The sequence below is a fragment of the Fundulus heteroclitus genome, unplaced genomic scaffold, assembly GCF_011125445.2.
Source record: "Fundulus heteroclitus isolate FHET01 unplaced genomic scaffold, MU-UCD_Fhet_4.1 scaffold_219, whole genome shotgun sequence".
Taxonomy (NCBI): Eukaryota; Metazoa; Chordata; class Actinopteri; order Cyprinodontiformes; family Fundulidae; genus Fundulus; species Fundulus heteroclitus.
In genome coordinates, this window is record NW_023396631.1 from 69,585 (window position 1) to 96,431 (window position 26,847).

At 39.6% G+C, this 26,847-nt stretch overlaps 3 protein-coding genes and 1 long non-coding RNA gene across 11 annotated transcripts; 1 reads left to right on the forward strand and 3 right to left on the reverse strand.

Moving 5' to 3' along the window:
* Positions 1-2,020: 2,020 nt before the first annotated feature.
* LOC118559095 (putative mediator of RNA polymerase II transcription subunit 26) lies at positions 2,021-5,487 on the reverse strand. Of its 5 annotated transcripts, none has more exons than XM_036129808.1 (5): positions 5,335-5,487; positions 5,194-5,237; positions 4,467-5,057; positions 3,108-4,220; positions 2,021-2,705 (listed from the first exon to the last, which is right to left on the reverse strand). In XM_036129808.1, the coding sequence occupies exons 1-5, from the start codon at positions 5,349-5,351 to the stop codon at positions 2,101-2,103; spliced, it is 2,370 nt and encodes a 789-aa protein (XP_035985701.1). In that variant the 5' UTR covers positions 5,352-5,487; the 3' UTR covers positions 2,021-2,100. The 5 variants fall into 5 exon arrangements, with proteins under 5 accessions (XP_035985701.1, XP_035985698.1, XP_035985700.1 ...); XM_036129805.1 differs by having other exon boundaries at positions 3,108-3,902; positions 3,975-5,057; XM_036129807.1 differs by having other exon boundaries at positions 3,108-3,384; positions 3,595-5,057; positions 5,335-5,479.
* A 6,580-nt stretch (positions 5,488-12,067) lies between these two features.
* LOC105922782 (proline-rich protein 2) lies at positions 12,068-13,530 on the reverse strand. Of its 2 annotated transcripts, XM_036129810.1 has the most exons (5): positions 13,395-13,530; positions 13,280-13,326; positions 12,978-13,202; positions 12,233-12,917; positions 12,068-12,148 (listed from the first exon to the last, which is right to left on the reverse strand). In XM_036129810.1, exons 1-4 carry the CDS (start codon positions 13,409-13,411, stop codon positions 12,235-12,237), a joined length of 972 nt encoding a protein of 323 aa, XP_035985703.1. In that variant the 5' UTR covers positions 13,412-13,530; the 3' UTR covers positions 12,068-12,148; positions 12,233-12,234. The 2 variants fall into 2 exon arrangements, with proteins under 2 accessions (XP_035985703.1, XP_035985702.1); XM_036129809.1 differs by having other exon boundaries at positions 12,233-13,202.
* Positions 13,531-17,403: 3,873 nt separating this feature from the next.
* LOC118559094 (transcription factor SPT20 homolog) lies at positions 17,404-19,664 on the reverse strand. 3 transcript variants are annotated; one of them, XM_036129803.1, is made up of 5 exons: positions 19,573-19,664; positions 19,211-19,257; positions 18,609-19,145; positions 17,701-18,527; positions 17,404-17,554 (listed from the first exon to the last, which is right to left on the reverse strand). In XM_036129803.1, the coding sequence occupies exons 1-4, from the start codon at positions 19,587-19,589 to the stop codon at positions 17,719-17,721; spliced, it is 1,410 nt and encodes a 469-aa protein (XP_035985696.1). In that variant the 5' UTR covers positions 19,590-19,664; the 3' UTR covers positions 17,404-17,554; positions 17,701-17,718. The 3 variants fall into 3 exon arrangements, with proteins under 3 accessions (XP_035985696.1, XP_035985695.1, XP_035985694.1); XM_036129802.1 differs by having other exon boundaries at positions 17,701-18,207; positions 18,250-19,145; XM_036129801.1 differs by having other exon boundaries at positions 17,701-19,145.
* A 6,458-nt stretch (positions 19,665-26,122) lies between these two features.
* On the forward strand, positions 26,123-26,644 carry LOC118559096. Its single transcript, XR_004928634.1, has 2 exons — positions 26,123-26,284; positions 26,550-26,644. It is a non-coding gene; the product is annotated as an uncharacterized LOC118559096 (long non-coding RNA).
* The last annotated feature ends 203 nt before the right edge of the window (positions 26,645-26,847 follow it).

Here is a 26,847-nt window from a genome sequence, read left to right on the forward strand (position 1 = left end):
TAAAATCATATTATTATTATTATTATAACTAGATCTGTGAGAGTTAAAACCTTGGTTTTTTAGTGTTTACAAGGGAAGAGCAAGGGATGGGAGTCGACTCTGAAAGAAGTCTAGATCTCAGAATTTGAAAACCATGTAGATTGGGGTCCGTTACAAATGCTGCTGAAACACAGTTGTCGACTTTAGCCTCATTAGTAGAAACTGGGATGTTTGATAGAAAGCTGCATCCAGACTCCCGGTTCCAATCTTTAACAATATGAGATTGCCTTAGATTCCGGTTGAAAGAGCAGCACATAAATGGCTGCATTAAGTTACCCATATCAATAGGGCCCGTTCCACAGGCTTGTATTGGCCTCGCACTGCTCTCTCGCTTGTGAGTGTTTCAGGAGCAGTTTGCTTTTCAGGGGCCAGCCCGGGTTCCTCCGGCCCTAGGAGGGGAGAGGAAAATTTGGTTTTCTCCTAGGAAGTCTGGAAAAACTAAAGTGCAAAAACAATTTTACTAATTACAAAACATAAACCACACCTGAAGGGAAAAAAAGAAAAGATAAAAGGACATTATCAGCTTTCTATATGCAGATGTGCTGTATCAGATCTGTAGATTTACTGAGGCTCTAATTTTACACACACTGCATGTACACTTCTGTCTCTGACCTGTCTGTCCATCAACCGATAGAAGGTTGTTAAAATTACCAAAAAAAAAAAAAACATTCAAAAAAGATCCAGAAAAAGAGAGTAATTATAATTCAAAAGGAACTAAGATTTCTAAAAAACAAATTTAGATCATAACTGATGGAGCGCTCTGTTTCTTGGAATCAGTTTATGGAACAATCTGAACAAAGAAACTAAAGAATCACAATCACCATTCAGATTTAAAAGGACAATAAAAGCTGCTATGCTGAGGGAATATATAAGTTATGCTTAATTATTAATAGTCATGTCAAGTTTTATGAATATACAGTAAATCAACCTAAAATAAAATGTGTATTTTAGTTTTTGAGGACAGATGTTTCAGTTAATTATCTTTTGTTTTTGTTATTTATGTTTTGATGCTCATTGTGTTGATTTTGTTGATGCTTTTGTAATTTAATTTCTTTGTAAACGTATTGCTTTAGGTAAAGGGGGCAGATAACATAAGATTCTTCTTTCAGCTCCCTTTCATTCAGGACTTTCGAATGTTTGTTTTTATGTTTGTTTCAACAAAATAAAAATTTTAATAAAAAAATAAAGAAGGCTATCTCCCACAGTCCAAGAACAGCTTGCCAGAGCAAGTTGGCAGTAGTTGGTGGGATATTTTCTAGGTTTCCCACAGGTGTAGTTGATGCTTGCTGCCAAAATTTGGCTACTTTTCCAATTTTCCAAAAGGTCCGGCCAGAGGTAAGCACTTTTAGAGAAAAACCTATAACCTGGTTGAGCATGTTTACCTGCAAGGAAGAAAATATTTCAGATCCTATGGAAAGAAAAATGTTAAACCTCCAATTATATACATGGGTTTTTTGGTTTTGTCACAAAAAAAAATCTTGATATTAGAGCGGCGGCTTAAAGGTTAGAACAGAACATTCCTTTAACCCTAGATTGCTCCCCAGGCGCTGTAAGCTCCCAACAGGGTGATGAGTTCAATGCAGAAGACCAATTTCATTGTAATGTAGAACTGCAACAGCAAACCAATATTTATTCTTCTAAACAGATGTTTAGACCCATTGCAAGTGAACCCTTTTCTCTCCATGCCATTTCACCCATATGAAGATCTCAGGTCATTTGTTACCATCAGTCTGTACTTCAGCCTTTCTAATATTAGACAAAAAATATTAAAAGGGCTAGTTTTAGCCTTCGGTATATTGACATAAAGCTGGCCAAACCCATCCTGCCTTCAGCAAAGAAATCATATGTAAAGCTAAAAACCAATGTTAGCTTGAATAAATGTTTTAACCGTGTTGTAAATTTTGTAAAAGTGCTGTTATTGAACTCCCCCCCCCCCCTCCAAACAAACACAAAAAAAACAGACAAACAAAACTCAGCTCATAGCTCACGGCGGGTTTTAATTGGCAACCTAATAAAGCACACGGCAAAATGTTCACATTAGCTCCACTCATGCCATTCTTTTTAGAAGTGGCGCCTCTGGAACAGACCAGGTCGGTTGATGGCAATATAAGGTTTCTGTGGCAATTTGATCATCTTCCCCTGGTGCTTGCCTAAGTAGCGTTTACGCTGGGGGCTTTTCGTTGAATAGGTGTTCTGTTGGGGATTGTGATGCTGGTTTGGTATATCAGGCTGCCAATGCGTGTAGCTAGAATACTGGCCATTCTGTTTAGGTTCTTGGGCCACCTGAGTCATGTAGTCAAGATACAGCTGCTCCAGTACATTTGGCTCCTGATTGTGGGACTGCTGTTTGGGATCCTGTGGAAGAGAACCATGATGTTGGGACATTATTGTTGGATAACCATGGTACTTCTGTGCAGTTGGGGACGTAGGCACTACATGATATTGCTGTTGCCACAACAGTCCCTGGGGTGGGAGGTCACCACGTTTGTGCTGATATTCTGGAATCAGTTGGTCCTGGGGTGGGTTGTCACTATGTTGTTGGTTCATGAAGGGTCCCTGGGGTCGGTAGCCATGACGGTGTTGCTGACTTTGGGAAACCGACAGAGCACGAGGCTGCTGTTGCTGAAGTTGGGGCACCATGGAGCCCTGGGGAGGGGGGCCATGATGTTGATGGTGATGTTGGGACTCCATGGGACCTTGGGGCATGGGGCCATGATGCCATTGCTGACTTTTGAGAAATATGGGGCTCTGGGGCAGGGGGCTGTGATGCCGTGGCTGATGTTGGAGTTGCTGACTTTGGGGCAACATGGTACCCTGTGTCAGGGGACCTCGATGCTGTTGCTGAGGTTGGGGCAACATGGGGCCCTGATGCTGACGATGGGGCGTCACAGGGCTCCGGGGCATGATATTGTAATGCTGTTTCTTACGTTGGGACCCCATAAGGCCCTGGGGCAGGGAGCTTTGATGCTGTTGCTGAGGTTGGGGCAACATGGTGCCCTGGTTCAGGGGACCTTGATGCTGTTGCTGAAGTTGGGGCACCATGGAGCCCTGGGGAGGGGGACCATGATGTTGATGGTGATGTTGGGACTCCATGGGACCTTGGGGCATGGGGCCATGATGCCATTGCTGACTTTTGATAAATATAGGGCCCTGGGGCAGGGGGCTGTGATGCCGTGGCTGATGTTGGGATTGCTGACTTTGGGGCAACATGGTACCCTGTGTCAGGGGACCTCGATGCTGTTGCTGAGGTTGGGGCAACATGGGGCCCTGATGCTGTTGCTGACGATGGGGCGTCACAGGGCCCCGGGGCATGACATTGTGATGCTGTTTCTTACGTTGGGACCCCATAAGGCCCTGGGGCTGGAAGCTTTGATGCTGTTGCTGAGGTTGGGGCAGCATGGTGCCCTGATGCCGTTGGGGCACCACAGGGGCCCGGGGCATGGCACCGGGATGCTGTTGCTGACGTTGGGACCCCATAACGCCCTGGGGCAGGGAGCTTTGATGCTGACGTTGGGGCAGCATGGTGCCCTGATGCCGTTGCTGACGTTGGGGCACCATAAGGCCCTGGGACAGGGAGATTTGATGCTGCTGCTGAGGTTGGGGCAACATTGGGCCCTGATGCCGTTGGGGCACTACAGGGCCCCGGGGCATGGCACTGTGATGCTGTTGCTGACGTCGGGACCCCATAAAGCCCTGGGACAGGGAGCTTTGATGCTGTTGCTGAGGTTGGGGCAACATGGGGCCCTGATGCCGTTGCTGATGTTGGGGCACCACAGGGCTCAGAGGCATGGCATTGTGATGCTGTTGCTGACGTCGGGACCCCATAAGGCCCTGGGAGAGGGAGCTTTGATGCTGTTGTTGAGGTTGGAGCAACATGGGGCCCTGATGCCGTTGCTGAGGTTGGAGCAACATGGGGCCCTGATGCCGTTGCTGATGTTGGGGCAACATTGGGCCCTGATGCCGTTGCTGATGTTGGGGCACCACAGGGCCCTGGGGCATGGCACCGTGATGCTGTTCCTGACGTCGGGACCCCATAAGGCCCTGGGAGAGGGAGCTTTGATGCTGTTGTTGAGGTTGGAGCAACATGGGGCCCTGATGCCGTTGCTGAGGTTGGAGCAACATGGGGCCCTGATGCCGTTGCTGATGTTGGGGCAACATTGGGCCCTGATGCCGTTGCTGATGTTGGGGCAACATTGGGCCCTGATGCCGTTGCTGATGTTGGGGCACCACAGGGCCCCGGGGCATGGCACTGTGATGCTGTTCCTGATGTCGGGACCCCATAAGGCCCTGGGAGAGGGAGCTTTGATGCTGTTGTTGAGGTTGGAGCAACATGGGGCCCTGATGCCGTTGCTGAGGTTGGAGCAACATGGGGCCCTGATGCCGTTGCTGATGTTGGGGCAACATTGGGCCCTGATGCCGTTGCTGATGTTGGGGCACCACAGGGCCCTGGGGCATGGCACCGTGATGCTGTTCCTGACGTCGGGACCCCATAAGGCCCTGGGAGAGGGAGCTTTGATGCTGTTGTTGAGGTTGGAGCAACATGGGACCCTGATGCCGTTGCTGACGATGGGGCGTCACAGGGCGCCGGGGTTCCTTACGTTGAGGCCCCATGGGGCTTTGGGGCATGGCACCGTGATGCTGTTGCTGAGGTTTGGACAACATGGGGCCCTGGGGCAGGGGGGCATTATGCCGTTGCTGATGTTGGGGCCACACAGGTGCCTGGAGTAGGGGGCTGTGATGCTGTTGCTGGGGAAACAGGGAGTTCTCGGGAGAGTAACCATGTTGCTGTTGATTTTGTGGACCTTGGGGTGGGTAACTATGATACCATTTATGTCGGGACAGTTTCAGACTCTGGGGTGGGTAGTCATAATGCTGCTGAGGTATGTTGGGCCTGTTTGGCAGGTACTCAGTGCTCACTGGTCCCCCTACTGGGTATTTAGGCTCATCAAAAACTGGTCGGAAACCAGCCAGGAGTGTTTCTGCGTCTTCATGTTTGGTGGCAAAGCCAGTGGTGTCACCTGTTTGAAGAGTGTTTTTGTCACCACATAACCAGTCACTTATTCAAGCATTCTTTCCATTTTCTTAGTAAATAAAATATCACAGACCAAAATAACACATCATGTATACTTTTACATTGATGATGCAAAACATTACCATTTACTTGTCTTTGAACAGCAACTGTTGACAACAGCAACAACCTGGAAAGAAAGAGTCCAATTTATGTAAGGCCCTTTAATATCTACAAAACTTTTCAACTTGAGTTTAGAGTGACATATTCACTCTCCAAAAGCTTACCCAAAGAAAAATCCCATAACTTCAGGCACACCAAGCAGCCAATTCAGTATTTTTTTATCAAGAAAACTAACCGACAGTGTTTAAGAATGCTCCTTCTCCTTAACTTGCTGTCAAATGGACACAGGCATAATTAGCTAAAGACAGGTGTTCTTCTTCTTCTTTTTGTTTAATGGCAGATTGCAACCTTAACTTTTAGGTGCATACCGCCACCTACTGTACCGGAGTATGTAGCATGGGCCATATCAATGTGATGATTATTTATATCTATATCCATATTTCTATATTTATATACATTTATATCCATATTTCTACACATCTATATCGCTATATCCATATTTCTATATACCTATATATCTCTATCCATATTTCCATATCCATATTTCTATATATCTATATCTCTATATATCCATATATATCTATATATTTATCTATCTATACATATACATATATACATACAAAATATACATACATCCATATATACATATACCTTTAAATCTTATAATATAATCCTGTATTCTTAAGATATTTAATAACAGTTTTCTGCATTTCCTTTATCCCCTCTCCTGTTGTTCCTATTAATCCTTTCAAATTCCATTCCCTTCCAATTTGTCTTGTCTTTTGTTTTAATCTTATCCTTTCTTTATCATATTTCCTGCAATATAATAAAATATGTTCTACATTTTCTATTACTTTACATTCTATACATTCATCTGTTTCACTTTTCTTTAATAAAAATAATGTTTTATTTAACCCAGTATGATCAAATCTTAATCTAGTTAACATAGTCTCCTCTCTTCGATTTTTCCTTGTCACACCCTTGGCATTAATAGATTTCTGTATCATATAATAATTTCTTCCACTTTTATCCATTTTCTATCTATCCTGCCATTTTTCCTTAATTTCTTTTTTAATTATTGCCTTAGCTTCTCCTTTCCCATACGGTATATTTATAATATTATTTGTTCTAATTGATTTTTTAGCTATTTGGTCTGCTCTTTCATTTCCATTTATTCCTACATGGGCTGGAACCCAACAAAACTTTATATTTATATACATTTTTTGTATTCTGAACAAACTTTGATGTATTTCTAATAATAAATCTTCTCTTTCTGATTTCATATTTTGTATACTGTAAAGTGCTGCCAAAGAATCAACACAACAAACCACTCTATCAGGTTTACTTCCTCTATCCATTGTAATCCTATAATTATTGCCATCATTTCTGCTGTATATACTGACATCTGATCAGGTAGTCTCCTACCGATGCTTACATTCATCATTGGAATATATATTCCTATACCTACTTTTCCTTTATCATCTTTAGATCCATCTGTATATATATCTAAATAGCTATAATATTTAGTTCTTATATAATGATTTGCCATTTGACCTCTCCTTCTGTTTACCCACTCTTTTTTTAATTCCATTATATAAAAATCTACCTCGACATTTGGAAATAACCAAATAGGGATATTACTTATAGGTCTAGGTGAGTTAAACCATATATTTCTTATTTTATATTCTTCTGATTTATCTTTTATTATCCATCCAAAACCTTTACCTTTAAAAGAATTATATTCCCAACACTCTTTTATAACACTTTTTGCTATATTTTCATTTCCACATCCATATAACCGACACCAATATGTAACCATGAGCTGATCTTTTCTTAAATCTAAAGGCACTTCTCCTAACTCTACCTGCATTGCTTTAGTTGGTGTTGATCTCATTGCACCAGTACAAATTCTCATTGCTTTATTAATTACTCGTTCTATTTTCATTAAATTTGTTTTAGCTGCTGCTCCATATATATAACACCCATAGTCTATTGTTGATCTCATTAAAGCCCTATAGATATGCACCAATGATTGTTTACTTGCTCCCCAATCTTTTCCTGCTACTGCTCTCATGAGATTTATGATTTTCTTACATTTCGTCTCTACTTTTTCTATATGTGTTCTCCATGTTCCTTTTTGATCTAGCCATATACCCAGATATTTAAAATTACTTACTGTCTCCATTTTGTGACCATATAATTCCAAATTCTGTTCATTTATCTTTTTCTTTTTTGTACATATCATATTACAACATTTACTTGTCGAGAGCTTAAAGCCCCATCTATATGACCATTTTTCAATTTCTCCTATTGCCTCCTTGATTCTATTTCTTACTATTTTGGATTCTCTTCCTCTTGTCCATATGGCCCCATCATCCGCATATAAAGCTGATCCAATCCTTCTATCTAGTTTCATAAAAATATCATTAATCATTATATTAAATAATACTGGACTAATAACGCTTCCTTGCGGAATTCCATTATTTATTTCAAATTGTTCTGAAATTTCAGCTCCTACTTTAACTATAATTCTTCTTTCTGTTAGAAAATTTAGAACCCAATTATAAAATCTACCCCTAATTCCTATCATATTTAATTTAATTAATAATCCTTCCCGCCACATTGAATCATAAGCCTTTTCTATATCTAATAACACAATATTCATTATTTCTTTCATTTTAAATGCTTTTTCCATCTCATTACTTACTTTCACCACAGCATCCATAGTAGAACGACCTTTTCTAAATCCACTTTGATATGGTGCATATATTCCTTTTTTCTCAAGAGTATAATTTAGTCTTCTTACTAATATTTTTTCCATCCATTTACATAAATGTGATGTTAGGGGAATAGGTCTATAATTTCCAACTTCATTAGGATTTTTCCCAGGCTTATTAAAAGGCAATATTAATGCACTTTTCCATCTTTTTGGCTTTTTACCTTCTTTCCAAATTTTATTAAATAAATGTAATATAAGCTCAAATGCTTTCTCAGGTAATTTCTGAAACATCATATAACTTAACTTATCTTCTCCTGTTGCGCTATTTCTGATACCCTTTAATACAATTTTTAATTCATTCATATTTATATCTGCATGTAATGCATTTTCCTCACTTTCTTTGTGAATAAATATATCTCTATTTTCTACTAGTATCTTCTCCATATGCTGTCTATGCTTATTATCTAAATGGTCCCCATTATGCACACTAGCAAACTTCTTTCCCAGTGCATTAGCTTTTTCCCTATCTGTTATTGCAATTACTCCATCATCCTCTAATACTGGTATTTTAACAAATACTTTAGTCCCACTCATTTTCTTTAACATTGACCAAACCTCTCCTATTTTAACTTCACCTCCTATTGTAGAACAATAACTTTTCCATGTATTTCTCTTACTGTTCTTTATAACTCTACGAACTTTTGCTCTTTCCCTCTGATAATTAATCACATTTTCTTGACTCAGAGTTTTCTTTAACATTCTAAATGCTTTATTACGTTCTTTTATTGCTTTTGTACATTCATCATTCCACCAAGGTATTGTTTTTTTCTTTCTCCCCACTGATTTATAAGGTATACTCTTTAACGCTGCGTTTAAAATTATCTGGGTGATCTCAGAATAACATTCCTCAATATCTTCCTTCATTGAAATTGATTCTACTGATTTGTTACATATTTCTTTAAATTTTTCCCAATCTGCTTTTTCAAACATCCATTTCTTATGAATAGGCCTTTCTTGTACATCTATTTTAACATTAACTGAAAATATTATTGGATAATGATCACTTCCTATACTTGTGTTTTCCTCAACATTCCACTCACATGAATTTGCCAGACTATCTGATACCATGGTGAGATCAATACATGTGACCATGTTAGAATGGATATCTATTCTAGTCCCTTTTCCATTATTTATACATACTAGTTTTCTAACATCCATTAAATCTTCCACCACTTCTCCATTACTATCAGTATGCTTACTTCCCCAAAGACTATTATGTGCATTAAAATCTCCACACCATATTTCTTTCCCATTCCCTATTCTTACGTTTTCTAATGTTTCTAATTTTAATGGTTTACAAGGATTATATAGATTAATTATCATTAATTTTTTATCTGTTTTATATATTTCTATTATTACACATTCTATTTCTATTGAATTTACTATTCTTCGAAATGGTATTTCTTCCCTTACAAATGTTGCACATCCCCCACCCTGCTTACCATCTCTATCTAATCTAACGGATTCATATCCAGGTAGAATAAAATCAAGATGAGGTTTTAGCCATGTTTCTTGTACACAAATAACATCTGGTTTAACTTTGGAATCTGTTACATATTTTTTAAGTTCTTGTCCATTTGCTATCAAACTTCTGGCATTCCATTGTAAGAAATGGAGTACCATTATAATTTTAATTAATACTTTGAGACCCTCCATCATTATTGATACTTAGCATTTCATGAATATCTTCAGCTTTAATATCTTTGATATCTAGAAACTCTATGGCAGCTTCTACCACTGTTTTGATTCTATCACTTTTTCTTTGTTGCCTGGATGTAACATTGATGACTTTGCATATGAAAGCTATAAATCCCTTTTTTTCTACAATCATTGAATTTTCTTCCACTATACACTTATGGCTACATGTCTGCTGTGGAGTCTGAGTTCTTTCTGGTTGAACTCTTCTTGTATGTATTCTCTGTGGAAGTCCTTCCTGTCTCGTACCATCATTTAATTGATATTCTGTTAATCTGTTTTGTTCCATAGCACCAACATTTCGTACAGCCTCTGCATATGACACTTTGTTTAAGATTTTATATTTCTGTACTTCTTTTGCTTTTTTCTGAACCTCACATCCACCGTAAGCAGCACTATGCTCTCCCCCACAATTACAGCATTTTATTTTAGCATCCTTATTACATTTACCATACTCATGTTCTCCCCCACATTTTGCACATCTTTGCCTCCATTTACACTGTTGCACTGTGTGTCCCATCCTCTGACATTTAAAACATCTTAAAGGTTGAGGAATATATTCCCTAACTTTATAATTTATCCATCCAATTTTCACTTCTGGAGGCATTGTTTTTTCAAACACCAGCAACACAGACAAACTATCTGTTTTGCTGCCACCTCTATTTGTTTGGAGTCTTTTTGCCTCTATTACTTTCCCACCTTTTACTTCTTTCTTCAGTTCTTCCATAGAAATTTCTAAAGGGACATTTGAAATTACTCCTCTTAATGTAGCTGCCATTCCTGGTATGTGAACTTTAATTTTTTCTCCCCCGAGGTCTTTCATTTTTAATATCATTTCTTGCTGTTTTTTACTTACTGCTGAAATCAAGATTCTTCTATTATTTAACAGTTTAGCATATTTAATCATTCCTATTTCCTTTTCTATTGCTTTAGTGATTTGAACTGGATGAAAATGTCCCTTCTTGCTGCTAAGTGTAATTATAGCTTTCCATTCTTCCTGTTTTCTTTCCTCGTAACTACGGCTATCATCTGCTTTAGCTTTAATCTTTTTAGCATTTTTCCTTGTGCTATTTTGTTCTTCACTACTCACTTCCGACCAAGATTTCTTTCTTGCCATTTTGGTTTGACTTATCTCCATATCGGAAGGCCATTCATCATAATCATCACCATCAGAACTATGGCCCATTGCTACACTCACGGTACAGCTGGTTGCTATCTGCTTTGTCCAAATTGTTTTCTTCAAATCTCCCGCCAATCCTCCTCATAGATTTCTTTCAGTTTCCTAAAGACAGGTGTTGCCAATTCTACAGGGTAAATAGCGTTCACCAACCAGCATGGGGGACACTAAGGTTTTTGTCAGGTTTAAAAAAACAAAACAAACGCTACGGATTTTCCAGTTTTGTATCAGATTTAGGATGAACTACTCCAGCCTTGATTTACTATGAATTAAGCACATGAAATTGAACATGAGATCAAGATAACTGCCAAAACTAAAACGAGAACTTAATTTAACTTGTAATGGTATCAATGCAGGTGAAGATTCTCAGCCATCCAGGACATTGTAAATCAAAATAAAATAAAAAATAGAACTGGACATCAGATCTGAAGTTCCTGGTTAGGTCAAATTATGTTCAGTTGTATTTAACCTTTTTTGGATAGTGGGGATGTGTAAGTCTGATTTACAAATGTAATAAATGCCATTCTCTGAAATTAGCAGTTTCTTAGCCTTTTCTCTGTGGTAGCCATTAACCATCAACTGGCTGTTATACATCAACATTCATGCAGTTCTTTGCATTGACCATTTATTGTTGAACCTGGGCATGTAGAGGGCCAAACCTGATACACCAACGTTCAGGTGCAGCTTTGATCTATAAAAAGGGAAATTGCATGCTGGTGTGGGTGTGCATGGTTTATACACCCTGAATCTTTGCCATGTATGTAGTATGTATATTCTAGGCAATATTTGGAGTACCAGCTCTGTTTAAACAGTGCAGAGCATAGAAGACAACTGTCAAAAATTAAACTTTGTCTCCCACCCCTGGATGAAGCTATTGCAGAACCAGAGCTCAGAGATTCCTGCATCCTAGGTGCACCAAGGAGCTTATTGTAAGACCTATTAGCTGCCAGATTATATCCACTGCTCCCAACTCACATCTTTGCCATTTGCACAGTTCAGTAAACTTTATTGGCCAATTTATGTTTGATATCACTGTAATTTTTGTTGCCCTCTGCATGTAGTTGTCACTTTGCGGATACACTTGAATTTCCCCACTGACAAGGACCGCGCTGCCATCCTGCAAGCAAGCGTTGCATGATATGAGGGAAGCAGGGCAAACAAGTTGAAACTAGGGGAACACACTATACATGGGAGGGAAAAAAAAAAAAAAAAAAAAAAAAAAAAAAAAAAAAAAAAAAAAAAAAAACCCCACACACAAAAATCAGATCAAGTTCTTTATTTTGAAAGGTGAATGATGATGATGATTCAGTCTTCACTGCCGCTGGTCCTTTAAAGAAAAAAAAAAAAAGTTTTTTTTTTTTTTTAAACAGATCAACTACAACTGCCCTTCATAAAGACCATTACTACTAACCTTTAAGAGCAGGGCTTTGATGGAAGAAATGGCCATTTGCTCTCGCAGTCTGGACTTCTAGGTGGATATCCATGGTGCAAGTGATCATTAAGGTCCTTTCCAGGCTCCAAGTTGAACATGAACGACAATAGTCCATGGCCCATTGGACCCTCTACTGGGTATTTTGACCCAGCAGAAAGCCTTTGTGTGCTTGGACTCTCAAATGGATAATTTGGGTTTACATGAAACATAGGTGGTGCGCAAGAGCCAACTGGATTTCCCCGTGAACAAGGATGCTTTCCAGGAAACTGTGGTTGTTGGACTGGACCCCCTATTGGGTACTTGGGCTCAACAGGAAGCATTGGTGGCTGGGCCTGAGAGACTGGACCTCCAATTGGATACCTGGGCTCAACCGGAAACATTGGTAGCCTACAAGGACCTGTTGAACAAGGCTGCCATCCAGGAAACTGTGGTTGTTGGACTGGACCTCCTATTGGGTACTTGGGCTCAACCGGAAGCATTGGTGGCTGGGCCTGAGGGATTGGACCTCCTATTGGATACTTGGGCTCAACAGAAAGCATTGGTGGCTGGGCCTGAGAGACTGGACCTCCAATTGGATACCTGGGCTCAACCGGAAACATTGGTAGCCTACAAGGACCTGTTGAACAAGGCTGCCATCCAGGAAACTGTGGTTGTTGGACTGGACCTCCTATTGGATACTTGGGCTCAACAGGAAGCATTGGTGGCTGGGCCTGAGGGATTGGACCTCCTATTGGATACTTGGGCTCAACAGGAAGCATTGGTGGTTGGGCCCGAGGGACTGGACCTCCTACTGGGTACCTGGGCCTGTTAATGTCTGGGTTCTGCTGGGGTAGGTATAAGGGAGCCATTGAAAACCATAGTGGATAGCTCAGCTTCTCTGGCAATTTGAGTGGTTTACTTAGGCCCCTAGTTGGAAAGTCTGGCTCAGGCATTGAGAGCATATGTGTTGCTGATTGAGAGACAGACATGATTTAAGAGTTTGATTTAATATACAATCAAATTTAGATAACAGTTAGATAACCTTACCATATACTTTACTTGTCCCCACTGCTAGTACGGAGACCACCAGCAATCTAGGGAGATAAAAATAATTAGTTAAATTATATAAACTGTCAAACTTATTCCACAGGTTGACACGTACCTTAACAGAAATCCCATAATGTCAACCACAGTTGACAGCAAGCCCAGTAACTTGCTACCAAAGCTCACAACCTACTTAGGCAGAAAAAATGTATGCTGCTACTACAACTCTGAACCTTTTTATACCTCTCTCCTGCCTTGTTTGGGTAAATGAAACCAGGTGTCAGTAGTTAAACGCAGGTGTTGTCAAATATCTTACAAAAGAGGTATACAGCGTCGCAAAACCATAATGGGACTTCTTTTACATTCCAATGTAAACAACAGTGTGCAGAGGTTTGCCAGGGGTGTATTTTATGTAGGTACATGGCTTTTTATTCATATCCTAGTGGCCATATACCTAAAAAGAAAGTTGCCAAAATTCTACCACTCTCAGCTGAAAATAAACACAATTTCACTAAGTTTGGGCTTTTTTCTTTACTTTTTAATACAACAGAAACTCACACAGGATAGATTTATTGCAAAACACAAAATCCTCAAGGAGAATCAACACAGGTTTAGAACCAGATCCACATCTACAGAGTAAATGAATCTCGTCACAACTATTGCTAACCTCAGAAAATATATATTTGATGTTTATGTAAAAGGTTTTTGCTGCAACTGATAATTGGTAAAATATACCACAGAGGGGCTTTTGGTTTGGATCAAAGTTTATTTGATCAACAGCAATATTGTGAAGATGAGAGGACAATTTTCAAAATGGTTGGGCATTTCTTGTGGTGTCCACCAGGGGGGAGTGTTGGGACCAATGGAATTTGTTCTTTACAAAAAATAAAACATCTAACATACACAACAATGTTTAGTAAGGGAAACAACCTACAACAGCTTTTGGAGGTAATCACTCAAAACTTTGGTAAAATTGAAAAACAGTTTGATCAAAAACAATTTATCACTAAGACTGATTAGAACTAGATGTATGACATTTGAAAAAATAGAGAGGAGACTGATATGAAGATAATATTGAACAACACTAAAATACAAAGAGTATATCTAATAAATTTGTTGCAATGACATTTGATGGCAAAATGTGTGGAAAATATTACAAACTTTCAATTAATTTTTTTATTTATTCAGTTTAAATTCTCACATATTAATATCTCAAGGCCCTTTTCAAAACAAACCGGTCCAATACTTACGCAGAACAATCAGTTAAGTCGTTTTTGGGAAGATTAATCTAAAAATGTGAATTCCTTCCAATTTCATTCAAGATCAGTTTTTGGTGCCAATTGGTAAAAAATAAGTTAGTCTATGTAATTTTTCTGAAAGTGGTTAAACCCTGAGTTCCTTTAAATGTTATATACATAACACCCAGGACTGTACACCTTAACTCTTAATCTGTACATAATTTGATAATTTGACATTTTGATATTTCTGCACTGTTTTGAGCTGGCTTTATTCTTGTACGTGTGACAATAAAAGGCCTTCTGATTCTGCATTACCTTTAAATGTTAATGTTCAATTAAAACTGTCCTAGTTAACTACAACTTCATTAGACTAACTTTGTTGTCCAAAGTATCGTGTCCAACTTACAGCTACTATTCAACTGAAATGTACTTTCCTCTATATATTTTCTTTTCTATGTTATGTTATGTTCTGCACATGTACAGCACTTTGAATTATCTTGCTACTGGAATGCACTTTACAAATAAACTTGACTTGCCTTACATAAGGAAAAAGTTTCACTGAATGATTAACTTTGCAGTAATCACTCCTTCTGAGCATGCATGCATGTGGTGACAGCAGAAAGGAGAGACTCAAGGAAAGTAGCAAGAAGAAACCTCCAGACAAACAATCTCCTGAAATTGACCAAGGGTTTTAAAAACAAAAGTGATCACTTTCTATGCTACAGAGCATAGCAGCTTCATCAAAGAGGGAAACAGCTAAACATGTCATCTTTGTGGCAGGAGTAAAAATGTATGGAGAGAATAACAGAATAATATATTGACTTTGCAGATAGAATAGAATAGCCTTTATGGTCATTGTACAGTTTACAATGAAATTTGAGTGCAACTCCCTTTGGTGCAAATTACAATGAACATAAAAAACAATACTAGCCTAAAATAAAAGACAAAAAAAAGCAATAATAATATATACAGATATATACACAGTAGCACCGTCAGTGCCAGTGCAGTCAAAACTGTAAAAATGGTAAGAAGCAGTTCATTTCACTTAGTATATATAATTAATTGCACAGAAATTGCTTCATTTATTGCACATAATGAATATAACCAGTATATGTATGATTTTTGGGGACAAGTTAATTTGTTGATTTGTTACAGTGAAAGCTCTTGGAAAGTAAACCATTCTCTGAATCTCTGAGTCTATTTGTCCTGGTTTGTGTGACCTGTTGCCGCCGGGCCAACGGTAACTGGTCACAATGGTAGTTGCTGGGGTGGGAGGTGTCCTTTATGATACCCCTGCTGAGGTAGCTAAACTTGGCAATGTCCTACAGGCTGGGCAGAGAGCATCCAGGGATCTTCCGGGCTGCGTTGATGACCCTCTGCAGGGCGCTCCTGTCTGCTGCTGAGCACCCCGCGTACCACACTGTGATGCAGTACGCCAGGATGCTCTCTATGGTGGCTCTGTAGAGGGTCACCAGCAGCCAGTCCAGGTTATTTCTCCTGAGCACTCTCAGGAGCTGGAGACGCTGCTGAGCCTTCCTCACCACTGCCGTGGTATTTGCAGTCCATGAGAGGCAAGGCACATTTATTTATGTAGCACATTTCAGCACAAAGAATGCAGTGTTTTACATGATTAAAATATAGGAAAGTAAAACAGAATAAAAACAAGTTGGAATAAAATGTAAAAATAAAACATGGGAAAATAGAAACTAAAAGCAAACATTAAAAACAGTTGGACTACAAAACTGAACTAATGATTTTTCTGTAAAACAGTTTAACTGGAACAGTCAAGGGCAATCCTAAAATGTTTTTAATCTTGATTTAAAAGAACTCAGGCTTTCAGAACTTTTAGTTTTCTGTGAGTTTGTTCCAGATTAGTGGAGCATAGGAATAAATGCTGCTTCTGCAGAGTAGGCTGGAGTCAGAAGACCTTGGTGGTCTGGAGGGTTGATACACTGATAAGTCTGTGATGTATTTAGGTGCTAAGCCATTCAGGGATTTATAGACTAACAGAAGCATTTCAAAGTCTATTCTCTGAGATACAGGGAGCCAGTGTAAGGACTTTAGAACTGGGGTGATGTGCTCTATTTTCTTAGTCTTAGTGAGGACACTGGCAGCAGCGTCCTGGATCAGCTGCCTGATCCACTTTTTAGGCAGACCTGTGAAAACACCGTTGCAGTAATCAATTCTAATGATAAAATTATTGGATTAGTTTTTTCCAGATCCTGCTGAGACAGTCCTTTAATCCTGGAAATGTTCTTCAGGTGACAGACTGATGGTAGACTGATATCCAGAGCATGGTCTACACACATCTTTCCAGCAAAGTTATTCACAACCACCACTGATTGTGTCCTCATTCATTAAATTTTAGTAGCACTAAACTTAAATCTGCAAGCATTACAAGCAAACTATACTTCAAAATCCAAAACAATCCATCAAGTCAGACGGTAAATGTGGTCCATAGAGCATGCGATAAGTTTTTAGAAAGTCAGTTTTATTGAAACAGACCAGAATGGGCATTTATTTTAACATTAGATTTTGCTGATAGCGACAGTCTGGGATCTTGTGTAACTTTTCAGGCTGCACATTAGGAAAGGAGCAACACTTTCGGACAATCTCAGTGTTTCCTAAATAGCTTGGTTTGGCAAAGAAAGTCTTAGTTTCTGCTCTGAACAGTGGTTCAGTTTTTCCTTTTGCCAAGGGGTCTCCAACTTTCCTAAATTACTATTAACAATTTCCCCATTTTGTTCCACACCCTCTTAATATCTAACACACTGTATTACCAACACACATGTTTAGTACAGGATAAATTAGTATTCCTTGACTGCAATTCATTTAAAAGGGTTTTTCCTTAGGTAGGTTCCAGATGCAGCCATTAAAGAACAACCATCAGTGGGTTCAAACAAATTTATTTTTCTCCTAAAGCTCAAGGTTTCAGTGCAACTTGACCAATTTGCACCCTGTACTCCTCGGGACTTGAAATCAGGCATCGACTCCAGGGGATTGGTGGGAACTGCCAGAAAACCGGTACACAGCCAGTTTTCTAAAAACAGTCAAAACAAGGTTAAGATAGACTTTTATTCAACAGATTAGCAAAGCAAGCAGGTCTGAAGTAAAATACAGTGGTTAAAAACAGTAAGCAATAAGACTTTTCAAAAGTCTTATTGCAGCTGAAATTTACCAACTGACCTGATTGGCAAAAGGAGGTTACGTTGCCACACGGTAAACCACCCGAGGCAGACTACTAGGCTGCCTAGGTTTGTAGTTTGGCCTCTTTGGGTAGCCTTTGGTTGCTATGACCATATAATTTGGCTTCTGGGGCAGATAATCGGGCCACCTAGCCACATGGTGTGATGCTCTGTGGCTCTGGTACCTTTCTTGCTCTTGGGGCATCTGAGGCTCAATGGGGACTATAGGCATGTACCCATGTTCATGGAGATTCACAGGGACTATGGGGTTGTGCTGATACTGGGGCTGCACGGGCCCCTGCGGACGGAAGCCGTGCACCCGCTGGGGCTCCACGGGCCCCTGCGGACGGAAGCCGTGCACCCGCTGGGGCTCCACGGGCCCCTGCGGACGGAAGCCGTGCACCCGCTGGGGCTCCACGGGCCCCTGCGGACGGAAGCCGTGCACCCGCTGGGGCTCCACGGGCCCCTGCGGACGGAAGCCGTGCACCCGCTGGGGCTCCACGGGCCCCTGCGGACGGAAGCCGTGCACCCGCTGGGGCTCCACTGGCACTGGTAGCCAGAAGCCATAGGCTGGGGGTTCATGATGTGACAGGAAACCATGATCCTGATACTGTTGGGGCTGGTGACCATGATGCTGAGGGATGGGAATTTGAGGCAACATTGGCATTTTACCGTGTTCCTGGGGATTGACAGGCCACTTCATCAGGTGACCATACTGCTGGAAGCCCTGAAGCCATTTTGGGGGGTGACCATACTGCTGGAGGTCCTGAAGCCATTTTGGGGGCTGACCATACTGCTGGAGCTCCTGAAGCCATTTTGGGGGCTGACCATACTGCTGGAGCTCCTGAAGCCATTTTGGGGGCTGACCATACTGCTGCTGGAGGTCCTGGAACCACTTTGGGGGCTGACCATACTGCTGCTGGAGGTCCTGGAACCACTTTATTGCGTACCCATGTCCCTGTTGCTCCTTGTCGTTGTCCTTCTGTTTCTTCTTTTCCTTCTCCTCAGGCCTATAGCCAATCTTCTTCAGCCATTGAAGTAACTCAGAAAATTGAGATAGGGACTTTGACAGCTGGTGTTCCATTACCTGTGGTTGACAGGTGGACTTTGTAGTTGGGCAATGAGACTGTGGGAGCATTTGGGGTGAGTAGTTTCGTGGCTGCTGTACTGGCTTTTGATCAGAGTCTTCCATTGGTTGTTGGTCAGACAAATTGGTTGGATGCTGGTGGTCTGACTCTGTTAGGTTTTGCTTCAGTGTTTCAGCCTCAGATTGATCATCATCTGTGGCATTGTTGCAGCTGGTGTCATTTACCAATGGCATCGAATCATCAAGTTCCCCCGGCCTCCTTAAAGACCTGTCCCCAGCATCAGTGTGTAAACAGGTTTTAGAGGCCGCAGCAACTGCAACTTTCTCCTTGTCTTTTGCTGGAGATTCATCACTGGCAACTGTTGGGAAAATGTATTAGTTTGTGTATACAACTGGTCTCATAACTCAGTTTGATAATGCTTACCAACTGCATGGTATCCTCCAACAACCAACAAAGAAACCAGTAGCCACCTAAATGAGACAATTACCTTAGTTAAAAGATTTTGGTTATGTCAACGGGTAGAAAAAAAAATCTGGAACCATTTTGCTTAATTTTGTCAATGTTTGCAATTTATCAAAAGCATTCCAACAGCATGACACAGGCCAATATTTATATTTGTTTTGAATTTGAACTTTGTTAATTTATGCTTATTCAGCTATAAAATGACTAAAGACATGGCCTTTAGAAATAGCTTAAGGCTTGAACTAAGTCACCTTCAGTGAGAACAGCAAACTCCTATTTTTCATAGCTAAACAGAAAACAACAAAATTAAAACTTAAACTTGCCTTGTGAAAATCCCCATGGCCCCAGCCACAGCAACAACAAACTGAAAGGGAGATAGTGGCTGAGGTAACTTTATCAGCTTCCCTGTTGCCTTGATTACTGATTAGACACAGCTGAAAGGCTGAAGGCAGGCAAAGGAGTGTCAGACCGGGGGAAGCAGGTTAGTCAGCTTTTTTAAATGCACTGGTGTTGTTTGCCACTATGGAAATGTACGGAGGAATTTTTCTTCCAAAAGTCCTGAACACACATTTTCTAATTTAAAACTGAATTTCATTCATCAAAAAAAAAAAAAAAATAATAATAATAAAATATATATATATATATATATATATATATATATATATATATATATATATATATATATATATCCATCCATCCATCCATCCATTTTCCAAACCGCTTAATCCCTCATGGGGTCGCGGGGGGTGCTGGTGCCTATCTCCAGCGTTCACTGGGCGAGAGGCGGGGTACACCCTGGACAGGTCGCCAGTCTGTCGCAGTATATATATATAGTATAGTATAGTAGTATACATATATATATATATATATATATATATATATATATATTCTCTGATTATCTGACAACTAATTCAGCTCAGTTTTTTGACCAAATTAATACCATATCCCTAAAAGTGATTAAATATTTAAAGGAATTTGTGATTCTGACATAATAATTAAAGAATTAGATTAAGCTATAAACAAATTAAAAACAGGAAAAGCCCCTGGGCAAGATGGACTGACAGTAATTTTTTAAATAAATTATTTTGCGACGATTTAAAAGATTTCCTCTTTAAAGTTATTAAAGATATCATTCTTAATGAAACGTTAACATCTACAATGAAACAAGGAGTTACCAGTCTTATTCCAAAACTCGGTAAAGATAGATTTTTTTGGAACTCTACGACCAAATACATACTAATACATTTAAGGTTTTTACTCATGTCATTGCGAAGCGGTTAAAGGACAGTTTAGAGCAGATTATTAGTGAAACACAATCTTGGTTCCTTAAGGATCGTTCTATCAGACTGGTATTAGATCTTCTATTTACAGTCATTTAATCGAGGATGATTGTATGATTCTCTTTGTAGATTTCTATGAGGCTGTTGATATAGTTGAACATAATTTCATTTTAAAAGTTTTCAGAGCTTCATTTTGGGTTTAGAAAAAAATTACAAACTTCATTACCATATTCTGATATTAATGCTTATGTTTCTTTGCCTTTTGGGACAACCAAAGGTTTTGACGTTAAACAAGGAATTTGCCAAGGGTGCCCAGCATATCCTCTGTTCTTGATCATTGTGATGGAATTATTAAACAATTTTAGGTCTTTTTGGAGCCAACTGTTCAAAAATTTTTTTTTGATTTTTTTTTTCTTATAATATTCTCAAGGTTAAGAGACTCTCTTTTATTTGTATCCTTTGAAAACACATTTCCTAAGTGTTTAATTTCATTTTGAATAGGAATGTTGAAAATGTTTCCAAGTAGATGATCATGAATAGTCAATAATTCACATTGTGTAATATTTAGATTTATTCCAGAAGCTTTTGAAAACAGTGACATTTCCAAAAGTGCAACAGGAACCTGTGAAATGTTCTTTAAAAAGTTGTGCCATCAGCTAATTGACTTATAATCAGTGAAGTTCCCGTCAGACTCAGAGGGTGAATGTTTTCATTCTCCTGTCCATTTTTGGAAGTATCCTGTTAACTAAAATTAAGGGTCTCTCTCGATAAATTTACCCCTCGCAGTGTTTATATCTGATAAATCAATCAAGGAAATAATTTGAACCCACTTCAGTCACATTTGGAAAAATAAACTACTACATTAAGTAGAGTGATGTCATGAAGCCGTTTGAGGAAGGAGGATACAATGACTGAGTCACTGAGTGATACCATCACACTAAAATGGTTGCAGTTATTCATGAAGAGACCGAATGACACCCTGAAACTATTTTTGAAAAGTTAGCAGGAATTGAACTTTAACTTTTCCCCACACACAACTTCAATTTGGAATAGATGTTTTAATAAATAAAAATTATTTTAAAGAGATTGGATTGATCAGGGAATTTGGACAATTATACATTTATTAGACAACAATAGGAATCCTTTACCATATGGAAAATATATTGATATGTAGTATGTTCTCAAAGCAAGTTTTAAAAAGTAATGACATATGTTCCTTGGCCAATGTTTCAGATGGAGTTTTTAACTTATTCTTGTATTATTAGGGACTCTTGTTTAATAATTGAAGGATACCAATTTAAGGACAAAATGTGCAACATTTCTTAAACAATATTTCCCATCTCAATAAAAAGAAAATTCAGTATCTTTCCTATTCCACCTGTTACGGCTGCAGTAGGTCTGTTTTTTTCCTTATGTGGTTCTGGAGACAGGCCTTCTGCAGGCGTTGTGTTTTGCCCTAATTGGAGCTCTGCTGCTTAAAAGCTGCCAGGCATGCAGCAGAGGGGAGGCCTTTTCCTCTCCCTCCTCAGAACCCCATTTGGTTTGCATCTTATGGTTGGGTTTAGTTAGGTTTGTTTCACATTTGCTTATTTCTGGTTAGTTATGGGTTTTGCATAAATTTATTTTGGTTTCTTATTTCAGCTATTCCCTTTTCAGGTTTTATTTCTTTAGTATAATTTAATAAAATCAAATTTCTTTTAATCAGAAAATCCTTGTGTGGCCTCCTTTAATGTTACCCCACTAAACGAGCCTGTTGGACGTAACACACCAAAAGCAAAAACCATTTAAAAAACTTTAATGCCATTTATCCATTCAATGATTTTCCACACACACACACACACACACACACACACACACACACACACACACACACACACACACACACACACACACACACACACACACACACAAACAGTTTTGGCGTGACTATATGCATATTTTGCAATGCTGCTATTAAATCGGTTGAGGGTCTTTTTTCTAAAGTTCATGTGAGAAATCAAACTTCTGGACAGCTTTCCATCGCTGGATAACTTGTAAAAACTTGTGCTGCGCTACTTTATCTTTTCAAACAAGATTGTGTAATGTGGGGAACCCGATATTAAAGCTGGTCACAAAGGTGGCGTATACATTTTAAAATATTTATTAAGTAGGATGGTGACCACACGATGCAGGCGATGTGTCCCCAGTGTGGGCAAACCGAGACTCAGAGACCTCAGGAACAACTCAGTGAACCGGGTGGTCCACACAAGAACTAGCAAAGGCGAGATCAGGGGGTTTATGAGATGAGCCGAGGCTCTGAAGCGTCTCGAGTGGTGGAGGAGGCGTTTCCTACAAGCGCATCAGTGTGGAGCAAAATTGGGGCCACCGGTTGTGTTAATTTGAAAAAAGAAAGTGAAAAAGTAAAATTTGAAATTGAAAACTTAATGTTGTGTATGAGATTTTGAAAAATATAACCATATATTAAAAACTAAAAAAAAAAATTCTTCTTCAGTTTAAATAAAAAAAATATTTGATTCTGGAAGTATTTTGAAGAAATTACAAGTTTTTTCTTTCACTTTTCCATATTTGGATATTTGAAGACTTTTTTCTTCAGTTCAATTTTTATGTTTTCAGAATCAAAGCTTTTTTTTTTACAACTTATATAAATATTTTTTTTCCCCTCGTTTCAGATTTCTGCCCCGATTTTGCGTAGGGGACGCGATTACAAAGGAGAGGGGCATGGAATCATGATTGACAAGCTTAAAGAAGGAAGACGGGCTTCTGTTATGGTGCCTTCAGGAAACGTAAGTACTGTGAGAATTGTGGCTCCAACGTTTCTATTCACGAAACGGATGTGACTGGCAGTAAACAAACAAATTCAACTAACTCAGTTCACTTTCAAATGGTGTGTTTGACAATACGTGACACCAATCACCACGCCCGTCGACAGGGGGGTCAGTTGTCCCAGGACAGAGGGGGGGCAAAACTGACACTCTGACCAGACCCGGCTGCAGAAACAAATCACAGGGGGGGCATTCCATTTTTTTAGGGGGGCACACTTTTAAAAGTTTTTTATTACTTATTTATTACTTATATATATATATATATATATATATATATATATATATATATATATATATATATATATATAGCAATAGTGTAGTCAGTTTTGTCAAATTAGGCAGGCTTCACACCAATTAGGCATTTGAACACAAAAGCCTAATTTTTGTTCCAATTAGCTGGAACAAAAATAGTTAATGGGCAGGTTGTAAAAAAATTGGGAAGCTTTTCACAACATTTGTTGGGCTTTTAGAAAGAATTACTAACAAAATATATCAAAATAGTTGTCAACGTCGGACAGGAAACCAAAACATTTTAATAAAATGCCATCTCCTACAACTCATACTGGTCAATTTATTTTTTTAAATAAGTCGAATCTGTCGATCTGACATCATCATTGAATAGTAGTTATAATGAATAATATTGATAAAACAAGAAAAGAATAATGGTTAATCAAGTGTTTGGTCAGTGTAAACGCCCAAGAGGGGTTGAGTTCTACTTATCAACTTAAACATATTTCATGACTGCATGTAAGAGATATGTTTAATTGACCTTTACTGAGAGAAATTAAGTTTATATTAAGGTAGATTTACAACTCATGTTGGGAAGCTATTTATAAATATTTTTTTTCCGGTTGATATATCATGATTGTTAAAGAGATTGTGTGTGTTATGGGGTTGTCTGATTGCATATTTTGTTCGGAGGCCGTATGCACAGTTTTTTTCTTTGCTTCAGTGCAGTTGTGTGCTAATGGCATATTCTTATGTTTAATAGTTCTTATGTGTTTAATAGTTCTGTGCTTTAAACGTGAGAGTTTGAGATTTGGGCTTTTTTTTTCTTTTAAATTGGGCAGGTTTTATGTTGGGTTACTGGAAACTATCAGTGAGATAGGGTAACCTGTAGTGCTGTGTCTTGACTCAAAGTCCAGCATAAGCTACACGCTTATTAGCATGAGATCAGGCTGAACACTGACTGAAGTAAAAATTCACACTAAAAGAGGTTCTGTAATTACAGCAGGTATGGAGCGCAAGGAGCAGAACAAAGCAGAGTTCCCTTCTGTCTGCAAGTAACCCAAGTTTCTCCAGTTTGGCAGTAGATCTGCTCCTGGTGCTGCTAGCTGTCGTAGCTAACCCTCCTAGCGTCAATGTTTACTCCACTTTAGACTTCAGTGCTGACATTTCAAACAGTAATTAATCGCGCTGCTTCCAGCTCGCTCTTGTCTGCTTCGTTGTCACTTCTTGTAATTGTTTGGTAATCAGACCAAATTTCCATCCCGCTCTACCGACACCGACGGTGACGGTGACCACAGCCGACCACCGCCCGCGTCAGCGACTGAAGGCTATAACTCAGTGTCCCGCCCCACTCCATCTGTGATTGGCTAGCATGTTGTCTTCAGTCGTTGATTTGATTGGTTAAATTGTATGATTGACACATCAAAGATAGTACTAATAGAACGATGGCCACTCCGAGGTATATATATAAAAACAAAAGACAGCTTCCAGTCCAGGGCGGGCACAGCTGGCTCACAGGGCGGGCACGGCCCCCCAATGCCCGCCCATGCCGCCGGGTCTGACTCTGACTGACCATTAAAATGGTCAGAGTCTTGTTTCCGTCTGAATAACAATGAAAAAATCTAAAAAAATACAGTTTGGGCTATCTTCCCAAAGTAAGAGTTGTAGTATGAACTAGATGAAGTTATCTATGTATACTACAAGTTTGGTGGCACTACAATGATCTATAGCGTACTTATTGGCTAGTATATGCTTTTAATAACAATGAAAAAATATCAAAAAATAAAGTTAAACACATTTTCCCAAAGTAAGAGTTGTAGTATAAACTAGATGGGGTTATCTATGTGTATGATGAGTTTGGTGGCACTACAATGATCTATAGTGTAGTCATTGCTCATTTTATACTTATTCTAATAATTAAATAGAGGTGCCATTTGCCATTTAGGCTTTGGGAAATTCTTAATTTTTTTTATTATTTTCAAATCCAATAAATGTGGTATGATATACATGAGATGAGATACACATGAAATTAATTTGATGATAATCCACCTCTCCTTGGTGACGCTGTTGAATATTTCTCCATCATTATTCTTCTGGTGCTTCAATTTGCAGACGGTCCCTAAGCATCTGCGGAGCAGCGAGCTCTGCATAGAGTCCAATGTAATTCTCCCAGCGCGGTGGGAGACTCGTTTTGAGGAAACTACGATTGTAGCTCACTGTCTGCCTTCCTGTGGTTGCAGAGAGGTGTCGCTTTGTAGAATCAACCATCCGCCAATGAGTTATTTATCCGGAAAAGCCGAATCTGTGAATATATTGCCAACTTTACTGCAGTCTGGTGGAGTGAGCTCTTAGCTTCTCTGGAGGCTCCAACCCAAAGGAAGTATAAGCCTGAGAAATAGCCGCACACAGCCAGTGTGAGAGGCGCTGTGCAGACAAAGGCTGTCCTGCAGAGTTGTCTCTGTAATGCACAACAGGCGCTCTGTGCGGCTCAGAGCAACCGTGCGCGCCACGTAACACGAGAGCGTATGGCAAGCCGTAGAGCGCGCGTACGGGAAAGAGGAGACGGCGCGCGACTTCTTCCTCAGAGCTGTGAGGAGGAGGATAGAAGCTTTTCAGAGTTATCACCCTCCCGAAAGAGCTTGTGATGCTCTTGGGTGTCCCCCTGTACGCTGAGACAGGAAGGAGCAACAGAGAACTGCGGTCAAGTGAGCCCTCACTTGTTTTTGTTGGTCACGTGAACACTAAGGATTACGGCAGTGACGGCTGAGACTACTTTTCAAAATAAAAGCATCATTTTTGTGGTGTATCGACCACGTGTTTTTACACATTTTCATCAGATATATGACATATTTTTATGCTTTATGTATCATTTTTTCTATTATTCTGGTCTGCTGGTGAAAATGGAAATATATACTTTGGTCACACTCTTTAGCCTCAAAAACTACTCAAACAACTTATTTTTTTTTACAGGTGACAACTTTCACTTACAGATGACAGATGATGATCTCCAGAAGTCCATCTACATGATTTGGGATTTAAAAATAAAGGCATAATCTCTACATTGACTCAATTTGACCTGTGTTGTTGTAAATGTTGCTATAGAATAGGGGGTTTTCAGCTGACGTCACGCTCACGTGACTACTCAGCGCGTCCGCCATATTGGGTGGCAGTCGTTTCGCACCGTTGACCTGCATTGTATGACGCCTTAGGCAGTATTGGAGGTGAACAATGGGGAAAACGTGTTTAATGGTTGGTTGCACGGCCCGTG